Source organism: Macaca nemestrina, chromosome 12, assembly GCF_043159975.1.
Source record: "Macaca nemestrina isolate mMacNem1 chromosome 12, mMacNem.hap1, whole genome shotgun sequence".
NCBI lineage: Eukaryota > Metazoa > Chordata > Mammalia > Primates > Cercopithecidae > Macaca > Macaca nemestrina.
Window position 1 is genome coordinate 108,254,436 of NC_092136.1, and position 24,969 is coordinate 108,279,404.

Below are 24,969 nucleotides of genomic sequence, written 5' to 3' on the forward strand. Positions count from 1 at the left end.
GGCTTCAGCCTCTTTTCCAGGGGAGTGAATGGGTCTGTCTTGCTGGCGTTCCAGGTGCCACCAGGATATGAAAAAAAACTCCTCCAGCTAGCTCAGTGTCTGCCCAAATGGCTGCCCAGCTTTGCGCTTGAAACCCAGGGCCCTGGTGGTGTAAGCACCCAAGGGAATCTCCTGGTCTGCTGGTTGCAAAGACCATGGGAAAAGCATAGTATCTGGGCCGGGATCCACAGTTCCTCACAGCATAGCCTCTCACGGCTTCCCTTGGCTAGGGGAGGGAGTTCCCCGACCCCTTGCGCTTCCTGGGTGAGGCGACGCCCCACCCTGCTTCGGCTCTCCCTCCATGGGCTGCACCCACTGTCTAACCAGTTCCAATGAGATGAGCCGGGTACCTCAGTTGGAAATGCAGAAATCACCACCTTCTGCGCTGATCTCGCTGGGAGCTGCAGACCACAGCTGTTCCTATTTTGCCATCTTGCTATTCTCTTGTTTTATTTTTCTTTAGCATTTATGATAACTTGAAACATATTTTAATATATTTACTTCTCCCTATTCCACTAGTATATATGTTCCTAAAAGGCACTGGTTTTTGTCTGTTCTGTTCATTGTTGTATTTTTAGCACCTAAAACAATACTTGGCATGTGATAGGTATCCAATAACTTTTAAAATAAATGAATGTACTTGAAAAAAAAGCTGAAAATCATTTGAGTAACTTTACTGTTCAAATGTAAGTGATCAATAATAAAAGATCACTATATTGTTCAGCAGTCACGTAAAGTATTAAAACTAATATTTCAGTATTTGAATATGCTGACAGTAATGTTTTCATAAACTAGATTTTGTGTCTAGCTCCTCAGGTTTGGAACTCTTTTTAGTAAGACCATAATGCATTGTAAGGATTTCTCATGAGTATGTTTAGTAGTTCAAGTCCTTACTGAATTTCACAGATAAAAGATAGCAAATGTATGCTGAACTTTAAGGACTGAGGTAACATAAGACTGAGTTGAATGTAATAAGGCAGCAGTGTAGTGGTGGCATTGAGAAAAATTGAAGATTCAAAAAGTATAAATTCAAGAATGACATGCAAGTAGCAGTCTTTTTTTTTTTTTTTTTTTTTTTTTTTTTTTTTACACTTGTTAGATTTTGTCTTAGTCCCTTTGTGTTGCTATAAAGGAATACCTGAGGCTGGGTATTTATAAAGAAAAGAGGTTTATTTGGCATATGACATCTACATCTGGTAAGGGCCTCAGACTCATGGCAGAAGGCAAAGAGGAATCAGTGTGTGCAGAGATCACATGGTGAGAGAGGAAGCAAGGGTGGAGGCAGGGAAGGCCGTGCCAGGCTCTTTTTTTTTTTTTTTTTTTTTTAAATAACCAGCTCTTGTGGGAACTGAATAGTGAGAACTCTCTCATTCCTTACCCTCAGGCCTTAATCTGTTTGTGAGGGATCTGCCCCCATGACTCAGACACTTCCCATTAGGCATAACCTAATGGGGATCAGATTTCAACGTGACATTTGGAGGGGTTAAACGTTCAGATGATAGCAGATACCTAATGTTCAGCTATTTTAAGAGCAGTGAGAGAAACTAGAAGAATCAGAGGAACATAAACAATTATAAAAGCTTCGATTACTAAAAAAGGATAAAAGACAAAAGTTGATTAAAGAGTTATCCTTAAATATGTGGCTATTACACAAAAGGTGTACTGATCAACTTTTTTCCATCACATAAAACAAAATTTAGATGGTACATGAAAACATTAACTTACCCACTTTCAGAGTGATTAAATATTAGAGCAGGTTGACAATGGAATCTGTGGACTCAACTAATTGGTGTTTGGCCAGAGAACAGTTGATCTTTTCTGGCTAGTTTGAGTTCAGTGCGCTCAAATTTGAGCAATAGTTAAAATATATTTTGAGACCCTCTTCAATTCTAGGAGAAAATAGATTTTGTATTCAAGACCTTAATACTAAGCTGCTAGTCCTGAACCTCTTTAAATAAACTCAGGTTTTATTAGTCTTTAAGAAAGAGCTGGTATGTTATTATGTCTCACAGAGTGATTTATTTTTATTCTGGAATATGTTTTGTCAAGTAGGGTTTGAAATTTAAAAATTATTTCACTTTTTGTTTGTTGGTTTGCTTGTTTTAAGATTGTTCCAGGACACGAAGGGAGATTCTTCCACATTACTGAAAGCACTTCCTTTGAGGCTTCAGCAAACAGCTTTTGAAAATGCATACCTGAAAGCTCAGGAAGGAATGAGAGAAATGGTAATTTTAAGTAACATGTATTTGCTGTTATCATATGCTTGCTATGAATATCCCATAAATTACTTTACCAAGTTTGGCATAAGAGAGTTTATAATGCAGTAGTTTACAGTGTAAAGCTGCTCTAAAACAAGTGTATGAATTGAATGAAACTGCATTATTTCTAGGTCACAATGGGTCAAATCATAGAAATTTCTTTTGGTTTAACTTAATATATTTCTTTTGGTTTAGCATTTTTATGGAGAAACCCAAAATTTAACTGAGTTTTTATGGGAGTATAAATGACTTCCTTTTTTATTTTAAAAATCCTTTCATATGTGATCTGATTAAAAGCTAATTAAGGGAACAGGTGACAATGGGAAGAAATGGATTGAGGAGAAGAATCTCACACCAGATCAAATCATTGTGGTGTTTACAGTGAAACTTGTGATATTTCACATTTCTGTAGAATAATATACTTACTATGGTAATGATTATCTTAGGGTTCAAATTTTTTCATTTATTTATGCCCTGATTTGTTTCTTACAAGTATTTAAGGTAGTGAAATAACTGTCAAATCTGTGATAGCAGGAAATTGAAAGGGACAATTGAAAGAATGTGAGTTTAGAAAAGAATTTCAATAGATTAGAAAGATAAGTGTAAATAACATAAAATCTAATGAGATAATGTATATTATACATTTTAAAGCAGCCTGTCATCTGCAAAATGGGAAAATACTGATCTCACAGCAATTCATTTAGAAAAAGACCTAAGAAGTTTTATATCTTGAGATTATAGTATGAATCAACATTGTATTACAGTTATCAAAAAAGGCTAACTCTGTCTTATACTGCATTAACAGAAGCATATTTTCATGAACAAAGTTGATACAAGAACTTGGATCTTTTATACTTTTTGCTTTATTTTTAGATTTTTTAATTTTTATGGGTGCATGGTGTATATATGTATGTATTTGGGGAGTACATGAGATGTTTTGATACAAGTATACAATGTGAAATAATCACATCATGGAGAATGGGGTATCCATCCCCCAAACAAATATCCTTTGTGTTACAAGCAATCCAATTATGCTGTTTCAGTTATTAAATGTTTCTGTATTTTTTAGAGGATAACTATAATGTTTGCTTTGGTTCTGAGTAAAGTAAAAGATTTTTAGCCAGGATATTATAGATCTGTGTCTTATAAAAAATGGGTGAAGGAATTGACTTAGTGGAAAGCTCATAATTGTTTTTAAACATGTCAGTGCTTGTGATTTAGCAAAGGTATTGGTTCTTACTCCTTCTTGTACCAAAAGACAGAACTAGGATTAGTGAGTAGGAGGTTTTTTAAATATGTATAGCTAGTCAAAAAATCTGGAGTTCAGTTGGGATTTTATAATTGATTGTTAAGCATTTACATTTTACATTACTTTTTTTTTTTTAATTTCTTTTTAAGTCCCATAGTGCTGAGAACCCTGAACCTTTGGATGAAATTTATAATAGAAAATCTGTTTTACTGATGTTGATAGCTGTGGTTTTATCCTGTAGCCCTATCTGTGAAAAACAGGCTTTGTTTGCCCTATGTAAATCTGTGAAGGAGAATGGATTAGAACCTCACCTTGTGAAAAAGGTATATGTGGATGAATATTTTATTATAAGCTTCCTTAGGTCACTGTGAAATAATTTAAAAAGTTAAAGGTAGATTTTCTAAGTGGCACTTATTTAAGACTAGGAAACAGTTTTATTTTTCAGGTTGGGAATATTGGAAAGCAGTTATATAAAAACTATTCAAATAGTGTATTTATGTGTATGCTGTGTTGTTTCTTACATTCCATTTAAGAGCGTTTCACAAGGCTTTCATTGAACTAGCAAGAGTGAATGACTTGTCCACCAGACTGACCAGCTTTTGGAAATAGTATTTATTGAGGGAAACACATGGAGACAAGAGCAATATAGGTGTTTTGCCAGGTAGATTCTGGGGCAGCACATTGGGATCTGGCAGGGCCAGAAGTCAAATTTTAGAACTATCAGGCTTTTAAGTTCAATTGAGAAGGACTAGGGTCCAAGCCTTGTAATTACTACATCAGCACAGTATTATAGAATGTTGGCCACCTCTCTTTTCCATCCCCTCAGCATTTATGGTTTAGGAAGTTCCAGGCCTTTCCATTGCAAATTTTTATGCGATAAATCAGTGGTAGGTCAGTGGACTGATATGCCAGTTAACATTCTACCAGCATAGTTTCCGTGGTGCTTTGTAGTAAGCCAACCTATAATCAGTTAGCCTTTTACCTCTCAGTATAAGACTTGTTTGGTGTTTCTTAAAAGTATACAAGTACATTACCTAATAATCATAAGTGGTATGTATTGTTTGGATTTTCCTTATTTGGATTTAAGCCTGAGAGGAATAATTTTATTTTATTTTTATTTCTATTATTTATTTATTTATTTATTTATTTTGAAAGACAGGGTCTCACTCTGTCACCCAGGCTGGAGTGCAGTGATGCAATCATGGCTCACTGCAGTCTTGACCTCCTGGGCTCAAGCAGTCCTCCCAAGCCTCCTGAGTAGATGGGACTACAGGCATGTAGCACCACACCTGGCTAATTTTTTTATTTTTTTATTTTTATTTTTTTTTTGAGACAGAGTCTTGCTCTGTCGCCCAGGCTGGAGTGCAGTGGTGCGATCTCTGCTCACTGCAAGCTCTGCCTCCCGGGTTCATGCCATTCTCCTGCCTCAGCCTCCTGAGTAGCTGGGACTACAGGCACCTGGCTAATTTTTTGTACAGACAGGCTCTTGCTGTGTTGTCCAAGCTGGTCTTAAACTCTTGGGCTTAAGCAACCCTCCCTCCTCAGACTCCCAAGGCATTGGGATTACAGGTGTGAACCACCATGCCTCGCCAATAATCTTACATTAAATCTTCCTTTAAGTATAACCAAATGTTGGAAACTCTTTTTATGTTTTTATGCATATTTTTATGTTTTTATTTACTTAACATTTATTAAGGGTTTGCTATGTGTCAGATACTGTGCCAGTTGAGTACATTTTCTTAATTATTATTCCCATCTCATAGATGAGGAAATGAAGAAAAGTTAAATGAATGTTGTTTCTAGGTCTTACTCTAAATAATATTAACAAGCATTTAAATGATTTATTTTTTTCATTTTTCTTAACACATTGATGTTTTGGTTCATGCAGGTTTTAGAGAAAGTTTCTGAAACTTTTGGATATAGATGTTTAGAAGACTTTATGGCATCTCATTTAGATTATCTGGTTTTGGAATGGCTAAATCTTCAAGATACTGAATACAACTTATCTTCTTTTCCTTTTATTTTATTAAACTATACAAATATTGAGGATTTCTATAGGTAAGTTTATACATGACATATGTGAAATTTGTTTAATTTAAAATTAGTTAACAATATTTAGCAAGTCCCTATCACCAGCACCACACATACCATACCCATACACACGTGTGTGTGGGAGGCTACATCGTATGAGAAGCGGGACAGCTTCTTTTAATAAGAATGTATTGAAGGGAGTCACTGGACTTCACATCCGGTCCTAGCTGTGCCAACAACCAGCTATGTGACTTTGGTCAAACCACATAAAGACCCTCTATGCCTTGGTTTTTTAATATGTAAAGTAAGGAAGTTACACAAGGAGATCTTTCAGTTCCCTTTCAGCTTTAATATTTGATCATCTTTCCTTTGGAAAAGATTGAAGATAGATTACTAGTAGCTGATTATTTCTGCCTGTTTTTCTTTTCTGTTGCTTGACTATAGGCTGTTGAGTCATTACTTCTATGAGAGTTAGAAACTTAATGTAAAACTTTTATTTTGCTAACTTTAACTCCATAGAAGAAAAATTTGAAAATGGAGAGGTTTGAAACAACCAAAAAGTAATGTTTAGGTATCAGGATGATGGGAAGGCATCTCATATTTGTTGAGCATGCTCTGCGTTATGGACTTTGCTATGCATTTTACATGTAGTAGATCACAGACTGAGTTTCAGGCCCATCCTAATAGAGCTTTCTAATAGATTATGAGTTGTATGTAGGTAACTTCCTTTAAGAAGGATATTCAGAAGTAAATTTAGTGGTCCTTATGGTTCATTCATTTTGGCAAGAACAATATAGTCATCTCTCTGTATATGCGAGGGATTCATTCCAGGATTCCCAATGTATGCCTAAATCTGCACATACTCAAGTCCCCAAGTCGGCCCTGCAGAACTCACGTATATGAAAAGTCAGTCCTCTGTATATACAGACTTTCACATCCCGTGAATACTGTTTTTCTATCTGCATTTGGTTGAAAAATATGCAAGTATAACAAACCCATGTTTTTCAAGGGTCAACTTCATTTACATTAGTTGATTATGCAGAAGAAATAAATATAAATTCAAGTCTCCATTTTTATTTATTTATTGTTTTGTTTTTTCTTTATGCTAAGGGTGCTACTGAACAAGGTCCCCATTTTTAAATCCCATAATTGTGGTGGTGGTATGTTCTAAGCTTTCTTATTTTTTTAATGTGACTATTTAGAATTCAGTTAATTTTTCCATTTATAAAATTAAAGAAAGTTTAATAATGTGGATAAACTGTGATACTTTAATGCTGATGGTATTAAAACAGTATTTTAAGAACTATTTTATAAAATTTTACTTGGAAAAGTTACATATAACCTATATTTTAAATTTTTATATTTTTAGATCTTGTTATAAGGTTTTGGTTCCACATCTGGTGATTAGAAGTCATTTTGATGAGGTGAAGTCCATTGCTAATCAGATTCAAGAGGACTGGAAAAGTCTTCTGACAGACTGCTTTCCAAAGATTCTTGTAAATATTCTTCCTTATTTTGCCTATGAGGGTACAGGAGACAGTGGGATGGCACAGCAAAGAGAGACTGCTACCAAGGTCTATGATATGCTTAAAAGTGAAAACTTACTGGGAAAACAGGTATGGCTTCAATTTTTATCTACTTTTCATTCCCTGAATGATCTGAGATATAACTTTTAAGTTTTAAGGCTATTTATTCTTATTTATATATTGAAACTTAGCTTGTGGTAATCATTATCTAGCATAGCCAACCCATGAATTTTTTTGGTTATGTTGTGTTCTCTCCCTCTGATTGGGTTTTAACTAAGTAGAAATGTTTCGAATTAGAAATAACCCAAAAACCATCTGAATAATTTTCTTCTGCCATTTAAAAATGTATAGTTAAAATACATTTTTGTGCAGTTAAAGCAGTAGTACACGAATGCAAGCTGGTTGTTAAAGTCAAGGAATACTAAACAGTGTACAGAAAACCTTCACTCTCTCTTCAGTCTCACCAAACTTTCCACTTTTCAAGAAAAAGAACCATCCCTCATTCCTATAGTTCTCATACCCTGCTGTTTGTTTTTTCATGACACTTATTACCTTCTAACATATGATACAATTTACTTTTTTTTTTGTTTTGTCTTTGCTTTTGTTTTTGAGGCAGAGTCTCACTCTGCTGCCTAGACTGGAGTACAGTGGCATGATCGCAGTTCACTGAAGCCTCTGTCTCCTGGATTCAAGCAATTTTCCTGCCTCAGCCATCCAAGTAGCTGGGACTACAGGTGTGTGCCACTACACCCAGCTAATTTTTGTATTTTTAGTAGAGACGGGGTTTTGCCATGTTGGCCAGGCTGGTCTTGAACTCTTGACCTCAGGTGATCTTCCCACCTCAGCCTCCCAAAGTGCTGGGATTACAGGTGTAAGCCACCTTGCTGGACCATAATTTACTTTTGAATTATGTTAATTATTTACCAGTCTTCTCCGGTATACATTTCTCTCTCTTTTTTTTTTTTTTTTTGGCTGATGTATCTCAACCACATAATATATTTTGGGTATTCATTAAATCTTTGTCAAAAGAAGGAGTCAAGTAAAGAAGGATTTAACAAGCTTCGTTTGTTTTATAATTATATACATTCCAAATTTTTTTGAAGCAACTTATATTAAAACATACATATAAATTTTTTAAGATAAAAAAGCTGTGGTCACCCCAAATTTATTTATGTGTTTATTTATTTTGGATATAAGTAAGGGATAACTAACCAAACTTGGTCAATGTTAGGTAAACTTCAAGAGACCTTTTTTTTTAGTTTCCTAGTTATCTATATTGAACCAAGAAATGGAATAGCATTTCCTCAGTTGCTTAGGTGGACCTATTCAGAACTGGTTGTAAGTCTGCCGTCTGAAGGGAATTGGTGAGCTGAGGACTCCTTTCCCAAAGACAGCTGGAACAGAAATAGGCACTCCAGAGGTTATGGGATTTGAGAGAGACAGCCTCTAGCCACTCTCATTCAATCTCCCAGCTTAGTCTTCTGAGCATTCTTAATCTTACTCTTCTTTTTTAATATATTCAAACCAAAAGACAGCAATTTTTAGAGCCTGAATAGGTTTTGGAGGGAAAAGTAATTATGCTCAATCTTGACTGAAACACTTGCCTCAAGAATGAAGAACAGCAAAAATTAAATAACAGGAATTCGAGACCAACCTGGCCAACATGGTGAAACCCCATCTCTACTGGGTATGGTGATGCGTGCCTGTAATCCCAGCTGTTTGGGAAGCTGAATCAGGAGAATCACTTGAACCCAGGAGGCGGAGGTTACAGTGAGCCAAGATGGTGCCACTGCACTCCAGCCTGGGCAACAGAGGGAGACTTTGTCTCAAAAAAAAAAAATTGTATAAAACACACAAAGCAAGGAAAGAATGAAGCAACAAGGGCAGAAACTTATCAAAAATGAAATTATACTCCACAGGGTGGGAGTTGGCCCCAAGCAAGTGGCTCAAGGGCCTGGTTACAGAATAATCTGGGGTTTAAATACCCTTTAGAGGTTTCCCATTGGTTACTTGGTATACGTCCTATGTAAATAAAGTAGTGGCTCATAATCAGTCTGATTAGTTATAGGAGGGGACCAATCAGAGGTACTTTCAATTTCTTATCTGCCACAGTAAAAGGGAGGGGGTTGCAAAGGGGAGTAGCCTCTTGTCCTTTCGTTACTTGAGCGTGGAAAGTTGGGGTTTTCCTTTTGATTTCGTTCTAGGAAGTCAGCGTGGATTGGCCCTAGGTTCCCTTCCTCCAGACCTTATTGCCCTGCCTCATTTACGTTAGGTTTCTTCCTTGTCACCTTCTAAAATATTTTTTATTAGGAAGTATGTTTTTGAACTTCCTTATGCATTAAGTAAAGTAGCCATTTGCCTTTTGGTTTAGATCACTGTAATTCCTTATTTGGAAAGTTGTTAAATTCACCCTTAAGACTTCACAAATCTCATTCATTTAACTAACATGTAACATAGCAGACTTATTCTTTGTATTTAGAGAATTTGTGTCTTTTGTGAAGCTACCTGTCTATAGTGGGAAGTAGATTGATGAAAAGTCCAAATCTGTTGGGGAGGGTTTTATTCTACTATTGATGAAAGGGGATGTGGATATCAGCTAGCCTTAGAATTTGGGATGGCACTCAAGTAGAAGTCTGGGAAGAAGTTATGCAGGGAACAAAGATGAGATTATTCCCAGTCACTGGGAATTCTTAACGGTAAAGTTCTGTAATTGAGAAAGAATTCCCAAATAAAAAGCCAAGAGTAAAATTCAGTTAGAGGGGCAGTTACAGAACAGTGGGAAATTTGGTTGGCAGAAAAATTACCAGGTCACATAACTTAATGATAGGCCTGAAGTCTTATTTAAAATGATTCTGTAAAATTGAAGAATTGGATTAAAGGAGCCTTGTTTGGCTTGATTTTCCTACTTTTTCGTCTTAGTCTACAGGTTCGCTGCATAGAAGAAAAAGGTGGAGTTAGTTATAATCTTGTAGATTTTGGACTTTGAGTCATCTATTTTCTTTTGCAATCGTTGAATAATTTTGGAAATAAGGTAATATATGCCTTTTGAGCTGTCTTGAGGTTCAAAGATATAAAATATTAGATGTATTTTAATTTTGTGCCCTTGCAGATCGATCATTTATTCATTAGTAACTTACCAGAGATTGTGGTGGAGTTATTGATGACATTACATGAGCCAGCAAATTCTAGTGCCAGTCAGAGCACTGACCTCTGTGACTTTTCAGGGTATGTACATTTTAAACTTAGAGAACTAGCTGTAGCTTCACAAGTTCTTAAAGAAGTTTATTAGTTGACACCTTCAATGTCTATTTCAATTTATAGACATCACTCTTTTTTAAAAGTTTGTTTCTTTAAAAATAGCCACCTTTGAATTGAAGTAATTACCTATCCTCTTTTACCGTAGTCTCCCCACAGTGATTACTCTTTCTAAATTGACCACTTGGTTGGCCAACCCAATAACCTTTTCTTAGTCTTTCTGTAATATTTGAACATTGTGCCATCTGTTGTCCCTTGAAATTTTTTTCTTCATGCACATTATTCCTAGTTCTCTTTATCTAGGTCTTGCCTTTTTTGATTACCTTTTCTTTTTTTTCTTTTTTTTTTTTTGAGATGGAGTCTCACTCTTTTGCTCAGGCTGGAGTGTGGTGGCATAATCTCAGCCCACTGCCACCTCCACCTCCCAGGCTCAAGCGATCCTTCCTTCCACCTCAGCCTCTCGAGTAGCTGGGACAACAGATGTGCACCACTACACCTGGCTAATTTTTTATGTTTTTGGTAGAGACGGGGTTTCACCATATTGCCCAGGCTGGTCTCGAACTCCTGGCCTCAAGTGATTCCCCCGTGTTGGCCAATCAAAGTCCTGGGATTACAGGCATGAGCCACTGTGCCCAGCCTCACCTTTTCTTTATTGTGCTTTATTATCTGTACAATTTAATTTGGATGTGAATGTCTCTGAGTTGTATATGCACATTAGAGTTATTTTCCTGGTGTGATTGTAAGTTACTTGAAAATATGCTTTAGTTTCTCTTTTTTTTTTTTTTTTTCATGTGCCCTACCGTGCTGGGCATATAAAATAGTAATAATATCTGAGAAAGTACTTTTACATATGTAATTTCACGCTGTCTAAATAAGTATCGATTGCCATGTCTTAAAATACTGCTTTTTCAGTACTGGCATAGAGCTTTGATTCTGATCTGAAATAATACTGAGGCTCATTTGCGGAACTGCCTTAAAAGATTTTTTAAGAAAATCATTATAAGATCATTTAAGGTTATTTAAGTTATTGAGGGTGAAAGGTATTTAGATAATCTGATTTACATATCTGGACTCTGATATTTATTTGTGATTTTATTAAAGGTAGTTTTCCAGTAGAAAAATAGTTTTTGAATTTGGGGGTTATTAAAATCTAAATTTTCATTTTGGAAGTTCACTGGTCTATGAACAAAACTTTTTAAAATGATGACTGTATTTTTTCCCTTAACTCTGTTAGGGATTTGGATCCTGCTCCTAATCCACCTCATTTTCCATCGCATGTGATTAAAGCAACATTTGCCTATATCAGCAATTGTCATAAAACCAAGCTAAAGAGCATTTTAGAAATTCTTTCCAAAAGCCCTGTAAGTATACATGATGAGTTTAATAATAGAGCATTCCTTCTTTTTTAGCTAAAAAAATCTTTGTAAGTACATCTTAAAGAGGAAAAGTAAACAAATAAAAAATTTATCTCATAATTAAAAAGGAAAACATTCATTTACAAGTTTAAATGGTATTTTACTTGTCAGCTTTAATTCAAATATGTTGCATATGAGAACAGAATCTTGTGACACTTTAGTCATATATTAGCTCAGGGAATGTATTTACTTTTTCATAGGAATATACTATTTAATTATAGTTTACTTTCTGAAAATTAAATAAATTGGCAATAGTTGAAGATAGTAATTTTCTTAATGTAACATTTTGCACTTGGTATCGAACCCAAATCTAAATTCTGTTAGTTATTTTAAATATAAAATGTGGATGTATTCAAATATTTGAAGAAAAAATATAAAATGTATTTATTATAGCCGAGTATCTAATTAAACAAGTTTTTACTAAATCTATTTATTTTCTAGGATTCCTATCAGAAAATTCTTCTTGCCATATGTGAGCAAGCAGCTGAAACAAATAATGTTTATAAGAAGCACAGAATTCTTAAAATATACCACCTGTTCGTTAGTTTATTACTGAAAGATATAAAAAGTGGCTTAGGAGGAGCTTGGGCGTTTGTTCTTCGAGATGTTATTTATACTTTGATTCACTATATCAACCAAAGGTAAGTAACATATTCGGACCAATATATAAGCAGTCTTTCTATCCTCCTCTTCCTGTTTTTTTTTTGCTTTGTTTTGTTTTGAGACAAAGACTCACTCTGTCCGCCCAGGCTGGGTGCAATCATGGCTCACTGCATCCTCAACCTCCTGGGTTCAGATTATCCTTCCTCCTCAGCTTCCTGAGTAGCTGGGACTACAGGAGCATACCACCATGCCCGATTAATTTTTTGTGTGTTTTGTAGAAGTGGGGTTTCACCATATTGCCCAGGGTGGTCTCAAACTCCTGTGCTCAAGCGAACTGTCAGCTTCAGCCTCCCAACGTGCTAGGATTACAGGCATGAGCTGCTATGCCCAGCCTATCCTGTTCTTTTAATTGAAAGTTTATATGCTTCTAAGAGGTAGATACCAGAGTGTTGCTTTCTGAATTTTGCTTTTTAAGATGTCTATTGTATTTACCTATTAGTTTTTAAAGATTGCACTACTTGCCTGGGAAACATAGCAGACCTCGTTTCTACTAAAAATTTTTTAAAAAAGAAAATTAGTACTAGGTGTGGTAGCTCACACCTATAATCCCAGCACTTTGGGAGGTTGGGGTAGGTGGATTGCTTGAACCCAGGAGTTAGAGACCAGTCTGGGCAACATGATGTGAAACCCCATCTCTACAAAAAATTTTTTTAAAAATTAGCCAGGGATTGTGGCATGTACCTGTAGTCTCAGCTACTCTGGAGCCTGAGGTGGGAGGATTGCTTGAGCTCGGGAGGCAGAGGTTGCAGGTTACAGTGAGCAAAGATTGTGCCACTACACTCCAGCCTGGGAGACAGAGTGAGACTCTTGTTTCAAAAAGAAAAAGAAAGAAAATTATCCGGGTATGATGATATGCGCCTGTAGTTCTAGCTACTTAGGAGGCTGAAGTAGGAGGATAACTTGAGCTCATGAGCTTGAGGCTGCCAGTGAGCCTTGATTGCACCACTGCATTCCTGCCTGGGCAACAGATTGAGACTTTCATTCAATTTAAAAAAAAAAATGGGCTACTTCTCCAATTCTAGAAATCTTAAGAAGGATCTTCAACATTTTAATACTAATATTCTAGCTATCGATGGCCTCAAATAAACGTTACTATAGAATTGGGGTTATTCAGCTGGGCGCGGTGGCTCACACCTAGAATCCCAGCACTTTGGGAGGCCAAGGCGGGTGGATCACGAGGTCAGGAGATCGAGACCATCTTGGCTAACACAGTGAAACCACGTCTCTACTAAAAATACAAAAAAATTAGCCGGGCATGGTGGTGGGCGCCTGTAGTCCCAGCTACTCGGGAGGCTGAGGCAGGAGAATGGCGTGAACCTGGGAGGCGGAGCTTGCAGTGAGTCGAGCTTGCGCCACTGCACTCCAGCCTGGGCGACAGAGTAAGACTCCGTCTCAAAAAAAAAAAAAGAAAAGAAAAAAAAAGAACAAAACAAGAATTGGGATTGTTCGATTTAGCATCTCTGATCTTTTCCATTGGTTTTAATGAGATTTCTATTTGTTAATGTCTTTTTTATTGTGGTAAAATATGTAACAAAATTTTTTATTTTTGCTATTAAATGGCCAGTTCAGTGGCATCAATTACATTTCCATTGTTGTGCAACAATCACCACTATCTAAAACTTTCATTATCTCAAACTGAACCTCTCTACTCATTCCACAATGACTCCACATTCCCCCTTCCCCCTTCCTGGCCATTGAGAAACTCATCTATTTTCTGTCTCAATGAATTTGCCTATTGTAGATATTTTAATCTAGAGTTGTACAATATATGTCCTTTTGTGTCTTGCCTTGTGTGGTCACTGAAAACTTTGTACCTTAGCTTGTAAGTTTAGATAGAGATTTCCTTGGAAGCCAAGAGTGTTGGGATGAGGAAGTATGAGAGGAGAAAACTTTTCCTAGTGTTTGCAGATTGGCTTTATGCTAGGATTCTTCTTCAACACTTAGCCATGCTTACATTGCTTGGGATCAGCCCCAAATACAAGCTTAGGGTCTTCTCTGGTCTTTTCTGAGCAAGAGTCTTATCTTGAGCATGTGTGTGGCTTTCTAAATTCCCCCTAATCTGTGGGTGCTTTTGACTACACTAATTTCCCAAAGAAATACTCTCTCCAGCTACTCCTAGGCTTTAGGCAGCCTCTTGTATGTCTCAACAGTAATCTTTTGCCCTGTGCACCTGCAGGTTGTTGGTCAGCCTTACAAAGTTTCAAGCAACACCCATATCTTTTGTAGCTTGTGTGAGGTTAAACAAAACAGAGCCATGCACTTTACATCAGTCCTTGGCTCCAGACAGGTTAGAATAGACATATACAATAGTTTGCAACTAATCTACTTAGCTCCATGAACGATCATGAGCCAGCGTCTCACACTGAGGATATAGGCCGCTGCTTTTGTGATTGTTGCCAACCTGGGGTAGGGGTGGGCAAGGACAAGTAAAGTCACCACAAAGCTTTCCTACTGCTTTTCAGTTGCATTTTTCTTGATTCAATATTTTCTTGATTACTGTAAACCTTTGACTATTTTACAGAATTCTAACAAAATTAGTTCTGACAAGTTTGCCTGTTTTTCAATGTTTCTGTTAATGGATGGAAGCTTAGAGCTGTCTATTCTGCATTTTGCTGATGTCACTTCTCATTTTAGCTTATAAGACATTAAAATATTTATGTCAAGGCATATAAGAATTAAGAGATGCTGAACAAAAGTGACTTCTGAATGAATTTATTTCAGAGTAATTTTCCAGAACTTACTGGTTGTTGTTTTCTCCCTCTATTAGGCCTTCTCGTATCATGGATGTGTCATTACGTAGCTTCTCCCTTTGTTGTGACTTATTAAGTCAAGTTTGCCAGACAGCAGTGACTTACTGTAAGGATGCTCTAGAAAACCATCTTCATGTTATTGTTGGTACACTTATACCCCTTGTGGATGAGCAGGTGGAAGTTCAGAAACAGGTAATTTTCTGAATCATCTTCAGAATGGTATTTAAAATATATTTATAAAGTATTGTTAGAAGGATTTGAGTGTTTTTTGTTTACTTGATATAATTGGTGAGTTTATTGAGAATTTTTTTGTAAAATGATTGGAACAATATGCTTAATGAATTAACTTTTGTAATCAATTACAGAGTACTTGGTACTTTTGATCTAATAAATAACCTGATAGTTTCATCTACTATGCTGAAGTATAGAGGTAGTCAAAACTAGAGATAGCAGTTCACAACATTATGGTGGTGTTCGAGTTACTACTTATATAAACTGTTTCATTAATACTGGCTTTTTTTTTTTAACCTCAGTACCCACCTTGTAGTAGTACCTTACATAGTTACTGAATTATTTGAAAATACGGAAACTAAAAACTGGGTATCTTACACGTAATTAGAACATTTAATCTGATCTAGGTTAATAGATTTTATCATTTATTACAGTAAGTTTTGTTGGCTTACTTTAAAATTATTTTTCTCATAATTTTTTCTTTTTAAATTATATTTAGGTATTGGACTTGTTGAAATACTTAGTGATAGATAACAAGGATAATGAAAACCTCTATCTCACGATTAAGCTTTTAGATCCTTTTCCTGACCATGTTGTTTTTAAGGATTTGCGTATTGCTCAGCAAAAAATCAAATATAGTAGAGGACCCTTTTCACTCTTGGAGGTAATAAAAATTTCATGATCTACTATTTTTTATTAAAGAACATAGACCATAGTACTTTTTAAAAATCTGTAGTGCTCTAGCAGTAAAAAATGGAATCTTTTTTAAAATTGTGATTAAAAATATATACGTAGGCCAGGCACATTGGCTCATGCCTAAAATCTCAGCACTTTTGGGAGGCTGAGGCAGGAGGATTGCCTGAGCCCAGGAGTTCAAGACCAGCCTGGGCAACATGACGAAACCCCATCTCTACGAAAAATTAGTCGCATGGTGATATGTGCTTGTAGAATCAGCTACTGAGGTAGCTCAGGTGGAAGGATCACCTGAGCCCTGGAGGTCAAGGCTGCAATAAGCCAAGATTGTGCCACTGCACTCCAGCCTGGGTGACAGAGTGAGACCCAGTCTCAAAAAAATACATATATATATCTATGTATATATAGTCTTGATTACTGTATATATATTCATAGATACATATAGATATATATATACATAGATATATATACATAGATATATATGTGTATATATGTATATACACACATACCTGTGTGTGTATGTGTGTATAACATGAGATCTACCTACTTAACAAATAAAAAAATGAATCTTAATGTATCTCTTTGTGTTGAAGTCAAAGTATAAATATCAAAACTTCCTGGTAAAGATCCAAATTTAAGTTTTCAAGGAATGTGACATAAAATAGTTTTGATTTTAACACATAAGATCCTAAGGTCCACTAATAGCTCAAAACTACCATTGGATCTTTTCAATGTCAATTTAATGTTTGTGTAAGAGATAATGTTTAACTTTTGAAAGCATATTTCAAGTTTTAATCTTTATAAACCTCAAAATTATGTTTAGGTATATTCTTCCATACAGATCTTAATTATAATTTTTAAATGATAGTCTGTATTTGACTGTGTAAATATAAAAACATATTTAAATATGTTAAGACGTAGAGTTATACTACTAAAGAGAAATTTAAGCATTTCCCTCCAGTTGAGTATGCTATAATAATCTTGAAATCTGTGTTACCATGAGACAGTCTATTAGAATTTAAAGGGTTAGGCCGGGTGCAGTGGCTCACGCCTGTAATCCCAGCACTTTGGAAGGCTGAGGCGGGCAGATCATGTGAGGTCAGGAGTTTGAGACCAGCCTGGCCAACATGGCAAAACCCCGTCTCTACTAAAAATACAAAATTAGCTAGGCGTGGTGGCACATTCCTGTAAATGCCAGCTATTCGGGAGGCTGAGACATTAGAATCACTTGAACCCGGGAGGCAGAGGTAGCAGTGAGCCTCAATAGTGCCACTGCACTCTAGCCTTAATGACAGAGTGAGACTCTGTCTAAAAGAAAGAATTAAAACATTGTAAGGTTTGCAGTGGAAGAAGTCATTTATTTCTTCCTTGTTTAGTTGTAATAGAGACATGAGTCAGTGTCTATAAATGGCACTTAACTAATTTTTTTCTTTTAAGTTTTATTTCACAGGCTTAACCAATACATGGTAAAAGCAAGTTACATTTTAATTAATTTTCTCTTTTAGGAAATTAACCATTTTCTCTCAGTAAGTGTTTATGATGCACTTCCATTGACAAGACTTGAAGGACTAAAGGATCTTCGAAGACAACTGGAACTACATAAAGATCAGATGATGGACATTATGAGAGCATCTCAGGGTACTAATTTTAATGACATGGGTTATTTCTACTTGTTTCTTTTTGAAAGAATATTTTGTAAAGTCTTGCTCTTGGTTTCACTGTCAGAGACTTAGTTCAGGCTCTCATCATTTAGTTCAGACCCTCATTTCTCATCTAAGTGTAAAACTGGTCCTAACTGGTCTCCTCACCCTGAACTCTTCCTATTTTATTCATCCTCTGCCATAACGATTTCTCTAAACCCAAATATGATCATGTTTTTCTACTGCCTAAATTTTTTTTTTTAAGAGACAGAATTTTTTTATTTTTATTTTTTAAGAGTCTCACTCTGTCACCCACGCTGGAGTGCAGTGGCACCATCGTAACTTACTGTGATGTTGAATTCCTGGGTTCAAGGAATTCTCCTGTCTCAGCCTTCTGAATAACTGGGACTATAGGCACACACCACTACACATAGCTACTTTTTAAAATTTTTTTTTATTTTTTGTAGGGACAGGGGTCCCACTATGTTGCCTAGGTTGGTCTCGAATTCCTGGCCTCAAGCGATCCTCCTGCCTTAGCTTCACAAAGCATTGGGATTAGAGGCATGAGCCATGGCGTCTAGCCATGCTTAAACATTTTTAACTTCTTCTTTTTTTCTTTTAAGATAGAGTTTCGCTCTTGTTGCCCAGGCTGGAGTGCAGTGGCGCTATCTTGGCTCACTGCAACCTCCACTTCCCAAGCTCAGATTCTCGAGCCTCAGCCTCCCTAGTAGCTGGGATTACAGGAACCTGCCACTATGCCTGGCTAATTTTTTGTACTTTTTTTAGTAGAGACAGGGTTTCACCACGTTGGCCAGGCTGGTCTTGAACTCCTGAGCTCAGGCGATCCGCCCACCTCAGCCTCCCAAAGTGCTGGGATTACAGGCGTGAGCCATTGTGCCCGGCCCATGCTTAAACATTTTAACACCTTCTGACCATGTAAAAGAAAATTTTAATTCCTTAGAGCCAGACATACAAGCTAGTCTTGTCTTCTAGTCCAATTTACCTGAATGAAAGAAATATGTCTCATTTTAATACTTTAGCCATGTGTGTTATGTGTGTGTATATATATGTATGTATGTATTTGTAAGTTTTTCTAGCTTGCTTTTTACTTACGAAACATCTATTATTTATGTTAATTTGATTTGAAATGTGCATTATTACAGTATTTGGGAAACTTTCTCTTTCTTTTTTTTTTCTGAGACAGAGTGTCGCTCTGTCACCCAGGCTGGAGTACAGTGACATGATCTCCGCTCACTGCAGCCTCCACCTCCCGGGCTCAGATGATTCTCCTGCCCCAGCCTCCCGAGTAGCAGGGATTACAGTTGTGTGCCACCATGCCCAGCTGATTTTTTATATCTTTAGTAGAGACGGGGTTTCACATGTTGTCCAGGCTGGTCTCGAACTCCTGACCTCAGGTGATCCCGCCCACCTTGGTGTCCCAAAGTTCTGGGATTACAGGCGTGAGCCACCACGCCTGGTCTAATTTTGTATTTCTCTTGTGTTGTTTTTACCCTCTGTACTTTTTAAAATGAATTTTAGTTTTGACTGAGCAGAGTTTCTAGTACTTTTGAGATGTATAAAATGTATGTAAATAGAAACACCATTATTTCTTGTTCTTGTGTTCTTGAGTATTTTATGGGCTAGATCTGCCTTGTGCATTACAGCCACTAGCCATTTGGCTATTTAAGTGAAGTAAAATTAAATGAAATTTGAAGTTCAGTTTTTTCATTGTATTGAACACATATGAAGTTCTCTGTAGTACATTTGGTCAGTAGTGATCATTGGACAGTGTAGATTATAGACATTTCCATCATTGCAGAAAGTTCTGTGGGACAGGGCTGGTCTAAACTGTAAATGTTAGATGTTAAAAAGCCAAGCAAGCTCCCAAAGTCCCTTCTAGCTTTAATGTTGAATGATTCTTGTGCTTCTGTTTGTGATTTTGCTAAAGTGTTGACTTATCTGCACAATTTGTTTAAGATATTTTATTTTCTCTGTTGTCAAATATTGCTAATCACTTTCAAAAGAATCTGTGGTATTAAGGAAGTTCAGATTCATTCCCTACGTATTTTTTGAGCTACTCATGACTTAAAACCTTCTTTAAACTTTATAGACATTTTCTAGTCAGATAATTTAATATGTATGTTATTGTAAACAAAAGTGTTGTCTTTGTGCTAGTTGAAACTAATTTTTAAAAAACTATTTCTAGATAATCCACAAGATGGGATTATGGTGAAGCTAGTTGTCAATTTGTTGCAGTTATCCAAGATGGCAATAAACCACACTGGTGAAAAAGAAGTTCTAGGTAAACTACAGTCATGTGCTGCATGACAACATTTCAGTCAACCGTGGATCACATATAGGATTATATGTGATTATAATACTGTATTTTTACTGTATGTTTTCTGTTTAGATATACAAATACTTACTATTGTGTTACAACTGCCTGTAGTATTCAGTATAGTAACATGCTATACAGGTTTGTAGCCTAGATGCAATAAGCTATACCATAGAGCCTAGGTATGTAGTAGGCTATACCATCTAGGTTTGTGTAAGTATATTTGATGGTCGCACAATGACAGAATTGCCCAGTGACACATTTCTCAGAACATATCTGTGTCATTAAGCAAAGCACGATTGTATTGGCTGAATGTGAGTTATGTGGTGGTCATCTTTATTATATGAGTGGTCATCTTTATTATATCTTCAAAATAAGTGAGGGTTTGTCATTTGGGATATTGGGGAAATACGAGATGCTAGCTAAGTTACATGCCTATTTAATTAAAGTGTCCCTAAAAAGCCCCCTTTTGTACTTTTCTTCCTTAAATATTCATATAAAATGAAAAGTTAATAGATTTACATATGTGTATAACTTAATTTGAAAATGCCTTGTAAATATTTCAGAAGGTCAGAAATACCTATTTTTAGAGTTCAGTTGCAAATAAATTGACTGCCAATATATTTTATAAATATAACTGACAGGTACTCAGTGTCTTTTGTTATGTAACAGACATAAGAATGAAGACTTGGAGGGCTAGATTAAACTTAAATAATTAAAAACCATTCAAGTCCTTTCCTATAGCCATTTGAGGGGAAACCTAATGTAAGATAAGAAGCCAACATCATGTTTAGTTTATGTGTTTAGATTTAGTGACCACTGGATGGAGAAATCACCTGATTAAAGTTAGCTTGAAGCTCTCATGATGGTTTTGCTTCAAATTAGAAAAATAGGAGGAATAAGTAGTGTTTCACAGATTCTACTATCTTTCTTCAACAGTCTTAACTTCTCGGTAGGAGCCTAATATCTAGAGTACTTCCTTTTTTTTAGATTTTTAAAATTGAGATATATCCTATATATAGAAAAGTATACAGATCAAAAATACCTAGCTTGAAGAACGTTCGCAGAGTACACTTGTACATGTAGCACCCAGACTAAGAAACAGAATCTTACCAGAACTGTAGAAGTTTTCTTTAACCAACGTATTTACCTCCTTGCCATAGTGGCACTGCTTTTAGGGACAGACCTGATTTATAACTGAAGCCCTAAGTGGCTTTCCTGTGTGGCATAAAATTAATGTGGTTTGTACTCACAGCTTTCCCCCTAAGATCAGGAATGAGACAAGGCTGTCCGCTTTCACTACTGCTGTTCAACATTGTACTGGAAGTTCTAGCCAGAGCAATTAAACAAGAAAAAGAAATTAATAGCATGCCAATTAGAAAGGAAGTAAAACTATCTGTATTTGCAGATGATATGGTAGAGAAAATCCCAGAGAATCCACAAGAAAGCTACTGTAGAACTAATAAATGAATTTAGCAAAATTGCAGGGTACAAGATCAACACATAATTAGTGGTGTTTGTATATACTAGCAGTGGACAATCCAGAAAGAATTAGAAAAGCAATTCCATTTATGATAGCATCTAAAAGAAATAAATACCCAGGAATAAATTTAATCAAAGAGGTGAAAGACTTATATACATTCTGTTTGTTAGAAGTGAATCACTAAGTACAGCCCACACTCAACGGGAGGGAAATTAGGTTCTACCCTTTGAAAGAAGAACTCTCAAAAAATTTGTGAACTTATTTTAGTAAATACCATCATGATGGAAAGAGCACGAAGAGCCCTCTGGGTTACTGAAAATGTCCTATCTTCATCTGGTTAGGGAGAACACAGGCAGAAAAAATGTATATTTGTATGTATAAATTTTCATTGAACTGTGTGTTTAAGATTATGGAATTTGTGTGATATCACAACAAAAATTTTAACAGTTTTAAGGTTGATTCTCTCTCTCTCTTTTTTTTTTTTTTCACCCAGGCTAGAGTGCAGTGGTGCAATCTCGGCTCACTGCAGCCTCCGCCTCCTGGGTTCAAGTGATTCTCCTGCCTCAGCCTCCTGAGTAGCTGGGATTACAGGCCTGCGCCACCACGCCTGGCTAATTTTGTATTTTTAGTAAAGATGGGGCTTTACCATGTTGGCCAGGCTAGTCTCGAACTCCTGACCTCAGGTGATCCACCCGCCTCTGTCCCCCAAAGTGCTGGGATTAACAGGTGTGAGCCACCGCACTCGGCCTTAAGGCTAATTCTTGAAGTACAGCAAAACAGCACCGTAGTTTTGAAATTAGAAAATTTCAGTTTTATGTATGATCTCTTACCTATGACTCTACTGAAATAGAATTTCTATATGTAGAGGCTGTTGGAAGCTGCTTGGGAGAAGTGGGTCCTATAGATTTCTCTACCATAGCTATACAACATAGTAAAGATGCATCTTATACCAAGGCCCTTAAGTTATTTGAAGGTAAAGAACTTCAGTGGACCTTCATAATGCTGACCTACCTGAATAACACACTGGTAGAAGATTGGTGAGTATTTATTGATACCTTATATGTAATCCCACTTAATATGACATTCATGGAGAATGATACTTCACACAAATTGATACTCTCAGTGACTAAAGCTTTGTCCTTTTTTTAATCTCAGTGTCTTTATGAAAATTCTTGTATTTTTATTAATTCACATAATTATTGACCCTACTATGTGCCAGACACTTGATATAATGGTGAACGTTCCAGACAAGGTCCCTGTTAAAATTTTAGTGGGACTAGACAAATAAACAATAAATAAGAAAAATGCCAGATGGTTCTACACAGAAAATTAAGATAGGGGAGTATAAAGGGAGATGTTTTAGGCTCTTGTCAATATCAGAGGTGCCACTCTTCTCTAAGTGAGGCCTTATTTTGATCCTTTTAAAATAAGCCATAAAGCAGAGAGGTTGTTTTATAACCCTGGAAGTCTTAAGCTAATCAGACAGGGTTTTCTATTGCTTATTTATTCTGTATGCAAAACACAATTGCACCGCATATCAAAATTTCAACTGGTTGGTTGAGATTACTTTTGTGTGCATGCTCTTTCTCTCATTTGTTGATGGACTGATTGGTGTCTTTGAGTATTCCATCACCACCATATTTGGTGGTAGGCTCAAAGGGTTTTCCTCACAACCAGGCACCTTTCTAAGATAAATACGTGTTTTGATTTTTTTTCTGTACTTCCCTTTCTCCTTCTCTTGAGGAATAAATGATTGGCAACAATGTCTAACTGCCCTGTTTCCATTATTGATTTAATGTACCTATATATTTCTTTCTTTTGTTGTTTTTGTTTCATTAAACAAATTTCGTGGTTTCTTTCCGAACATTTTATTATAAAAAGCTTTAAACATATAGCAAAATGGGAGTTATTTTATAGTAAACACCCATATGCTTATCACATAGTTTCTATATTTTACTGCTATCCTTGCTTAATCACTTCTAGCCATCAATCTATCCTTGTATTAACATGTATTAATTCATCTCTCTCTTTTTTTCTTTTCTCTTTTTTTGAGACAGGGTCTTGCTCTATCACCCAGACTGGAGTGCAGTGGCATGATCATACATCATAGATCATGCTTACTGTAACCCCAAATTCTTGGGCTCAAGCAATCCTCCTGCCTCAACCTCCTAATGTGCAAGGTTTATGTGGTTGAGCCACACCACACCCAGCCAGTTCATCTCATTTTTTAAATGTATTTAAAGGTATATCAAGCACAGTTTTTGAAGAGAGTGCCACAGAAAATTTGCAAGCATTAGATGTTTCATTTGTTTCACAGTAATTCGAAATTGGCTTTTCTGAAACAGATGCACAGAAATATTAGTGTGACTTAAACTTAAGAATACTAGGAAGCAGGTAGAAGTTTTTTGTATTTTTCTTTAACAGGGAAAAACTTTAGATATTCAAGGGATTTTAGCATATGAAGATGTGGACCAAAGGATTCCCAGAATTTTTATTGCTTACATGTATTAGAACATATTTTCAAGTATTTCTTTTTGTGAGTCTTTTTAATTTATAGTAGTCACAATTAAACTGTATTGAATGAAGGGAATTGCTGTTACAATGATTAGTAATTCAAGTTTACTGAATGACTAGTGAAAGTCGTTTGATAATTTTGTTTGATATTGGAGAATTTTGTGAATGTAAAGTTTCCTAATACAAATTTTATATTTTAGTTTTGAAATTTTTTCAGTGGAGGTTAACACTCATCAAGATTAATAACTGGTGTACTTGATAGACATTTGAATTGTTTGTTTTTTCAGTGTCAAAGTTCGATCAGCAGCTGTTACTTGTTTGAAAAACATTTTAGCCACAAAGACTGGACATAGTTTCTGGGAGATTTATAAGATGACAACAGATCCAATGCTGGCCTATCTACAGCCTTTTAGAACATCGAGAAAAAAGGTCTCTTAAGTAATAAATGTTTATCGAATACCCACCATATCTAAAACAGTTCTGTTTGCTGTGGGTTGTGACTGTTAACTTGCTTGAAATAGTATTGTACTAACAATTAACCTTTCCTATAAGTAATTTAAACCATATTTCATAAATCCAGGGAATTTGCTATTTTTTATTTATCATGGCAGTGTAGAAAAGCTGAGATAGGTAATCTGAGGAAATAGTAGTTGATTTCGGGGGAGGGGAAATTCTTAAAGACAGACCTTATTTTTTTAGAAATAGAAAACCCTACTTTGCTCCCATGAAAGCTGTTAGCTCTGGGTATGATTTATAGTTATTGTGATCCACAAGTGTTTATTTCCATGGCAAGTTAATGTATCACAATCCCCTGGTGAAATACAGGATGACCCATAGATTTCTCCCTTTTTCCATGTTGGTATCATAATAGGGTTCCACTGTAAGTA

At 36.1% G+C, this 24,969-nt stretch overlaps 2 protein-coding genes across 15 annotated transcripts in view; one reads left to right on the forward strand and one right to left on the reverse strand.

The window, feature by feature from the left end:
• Positions 1–24,969, forward strand: part of LOC105493755 (ATM serine/threonine kinase) — a 133,799-nt gene that overhangs the window by 50,423 nt on the left and 58,407 nt on the right. For all 4 annotated transcript variants that reach the window (XM_071075538.1, XM_071075541.1, XM_071075542.1 and 1 more), the window contains 13 exons: positions 2,147–2,264; positions 3,696–3,869; positions 5,435–5,604; positions 6,947–7,193; positions 10,213–10,328; positions 11,593–11,719; positions 12,215–12,414; positions 15,204–15,378; positions 15,917–16,081; positions 17,616–17,748; positions 19,957–20,052; positions 22,434–22,605; positions 24,370–24,511. In XM_071075538.1, the coding sequence (XP_070931639.1) occupies positions 2,147–2,264; positions 3,696–3,869; positions 5,435–5,604; positions 6,947–7,193; positions 10,213–10,328; positions 11,593–11,719; positions 12,215–12,414; positions 15,204–15,378; positions 15,917–16,081; positions 17,616–17,748; positions 19,957–20,052; positions 22,434–22,605; positions 24,370–24,511 (2,035 nt within the window). The remainder of the gene's footprint in view (positions 1–2,146; positions 2,265–3,695; positions 3,870–5,434; positions 5,605–6,946; positions 7,194–10,212; positions 10,329–11,592; positions 11,720–12,214; positions 12,415–15,203; positions 15,379–15,916; positions 16,082–17,615; positions 17,749–19,956; positions 20,053–22,433; positions 22,606–24,369; positions 24,512–24,969) is intronic.
• C12H11orf65 (chromosome 12 C11orf65 homolog) overlaps positions 21,089–24,969 on the reverse strand; it is a 152,942-nt gene continuing 149,061 nt past the window's right edge. For 7 of the 11 annotated variants that reach the window (XM_071075546.1, XM_071075558.1, XM_071075552.1 and 4 more), the window contains one exon: positions 21,091–21,414. In XM_071075546.1, coding sequence (XP_070931647.1) covers positions 21,291–21,414 — 124 coding nt within the window. In that variant the 3' untranslated portion in view covers positions 21,091–21,290. Of the gene's footprint in view, positions 21,415–24,969 lie in introns of all 11 variants that reach the window. The other 4 variants (XM_071075543.1, XM_071075544.1, XM_071075548.1 and 1 more) reach the window with 3 other exon arrangements.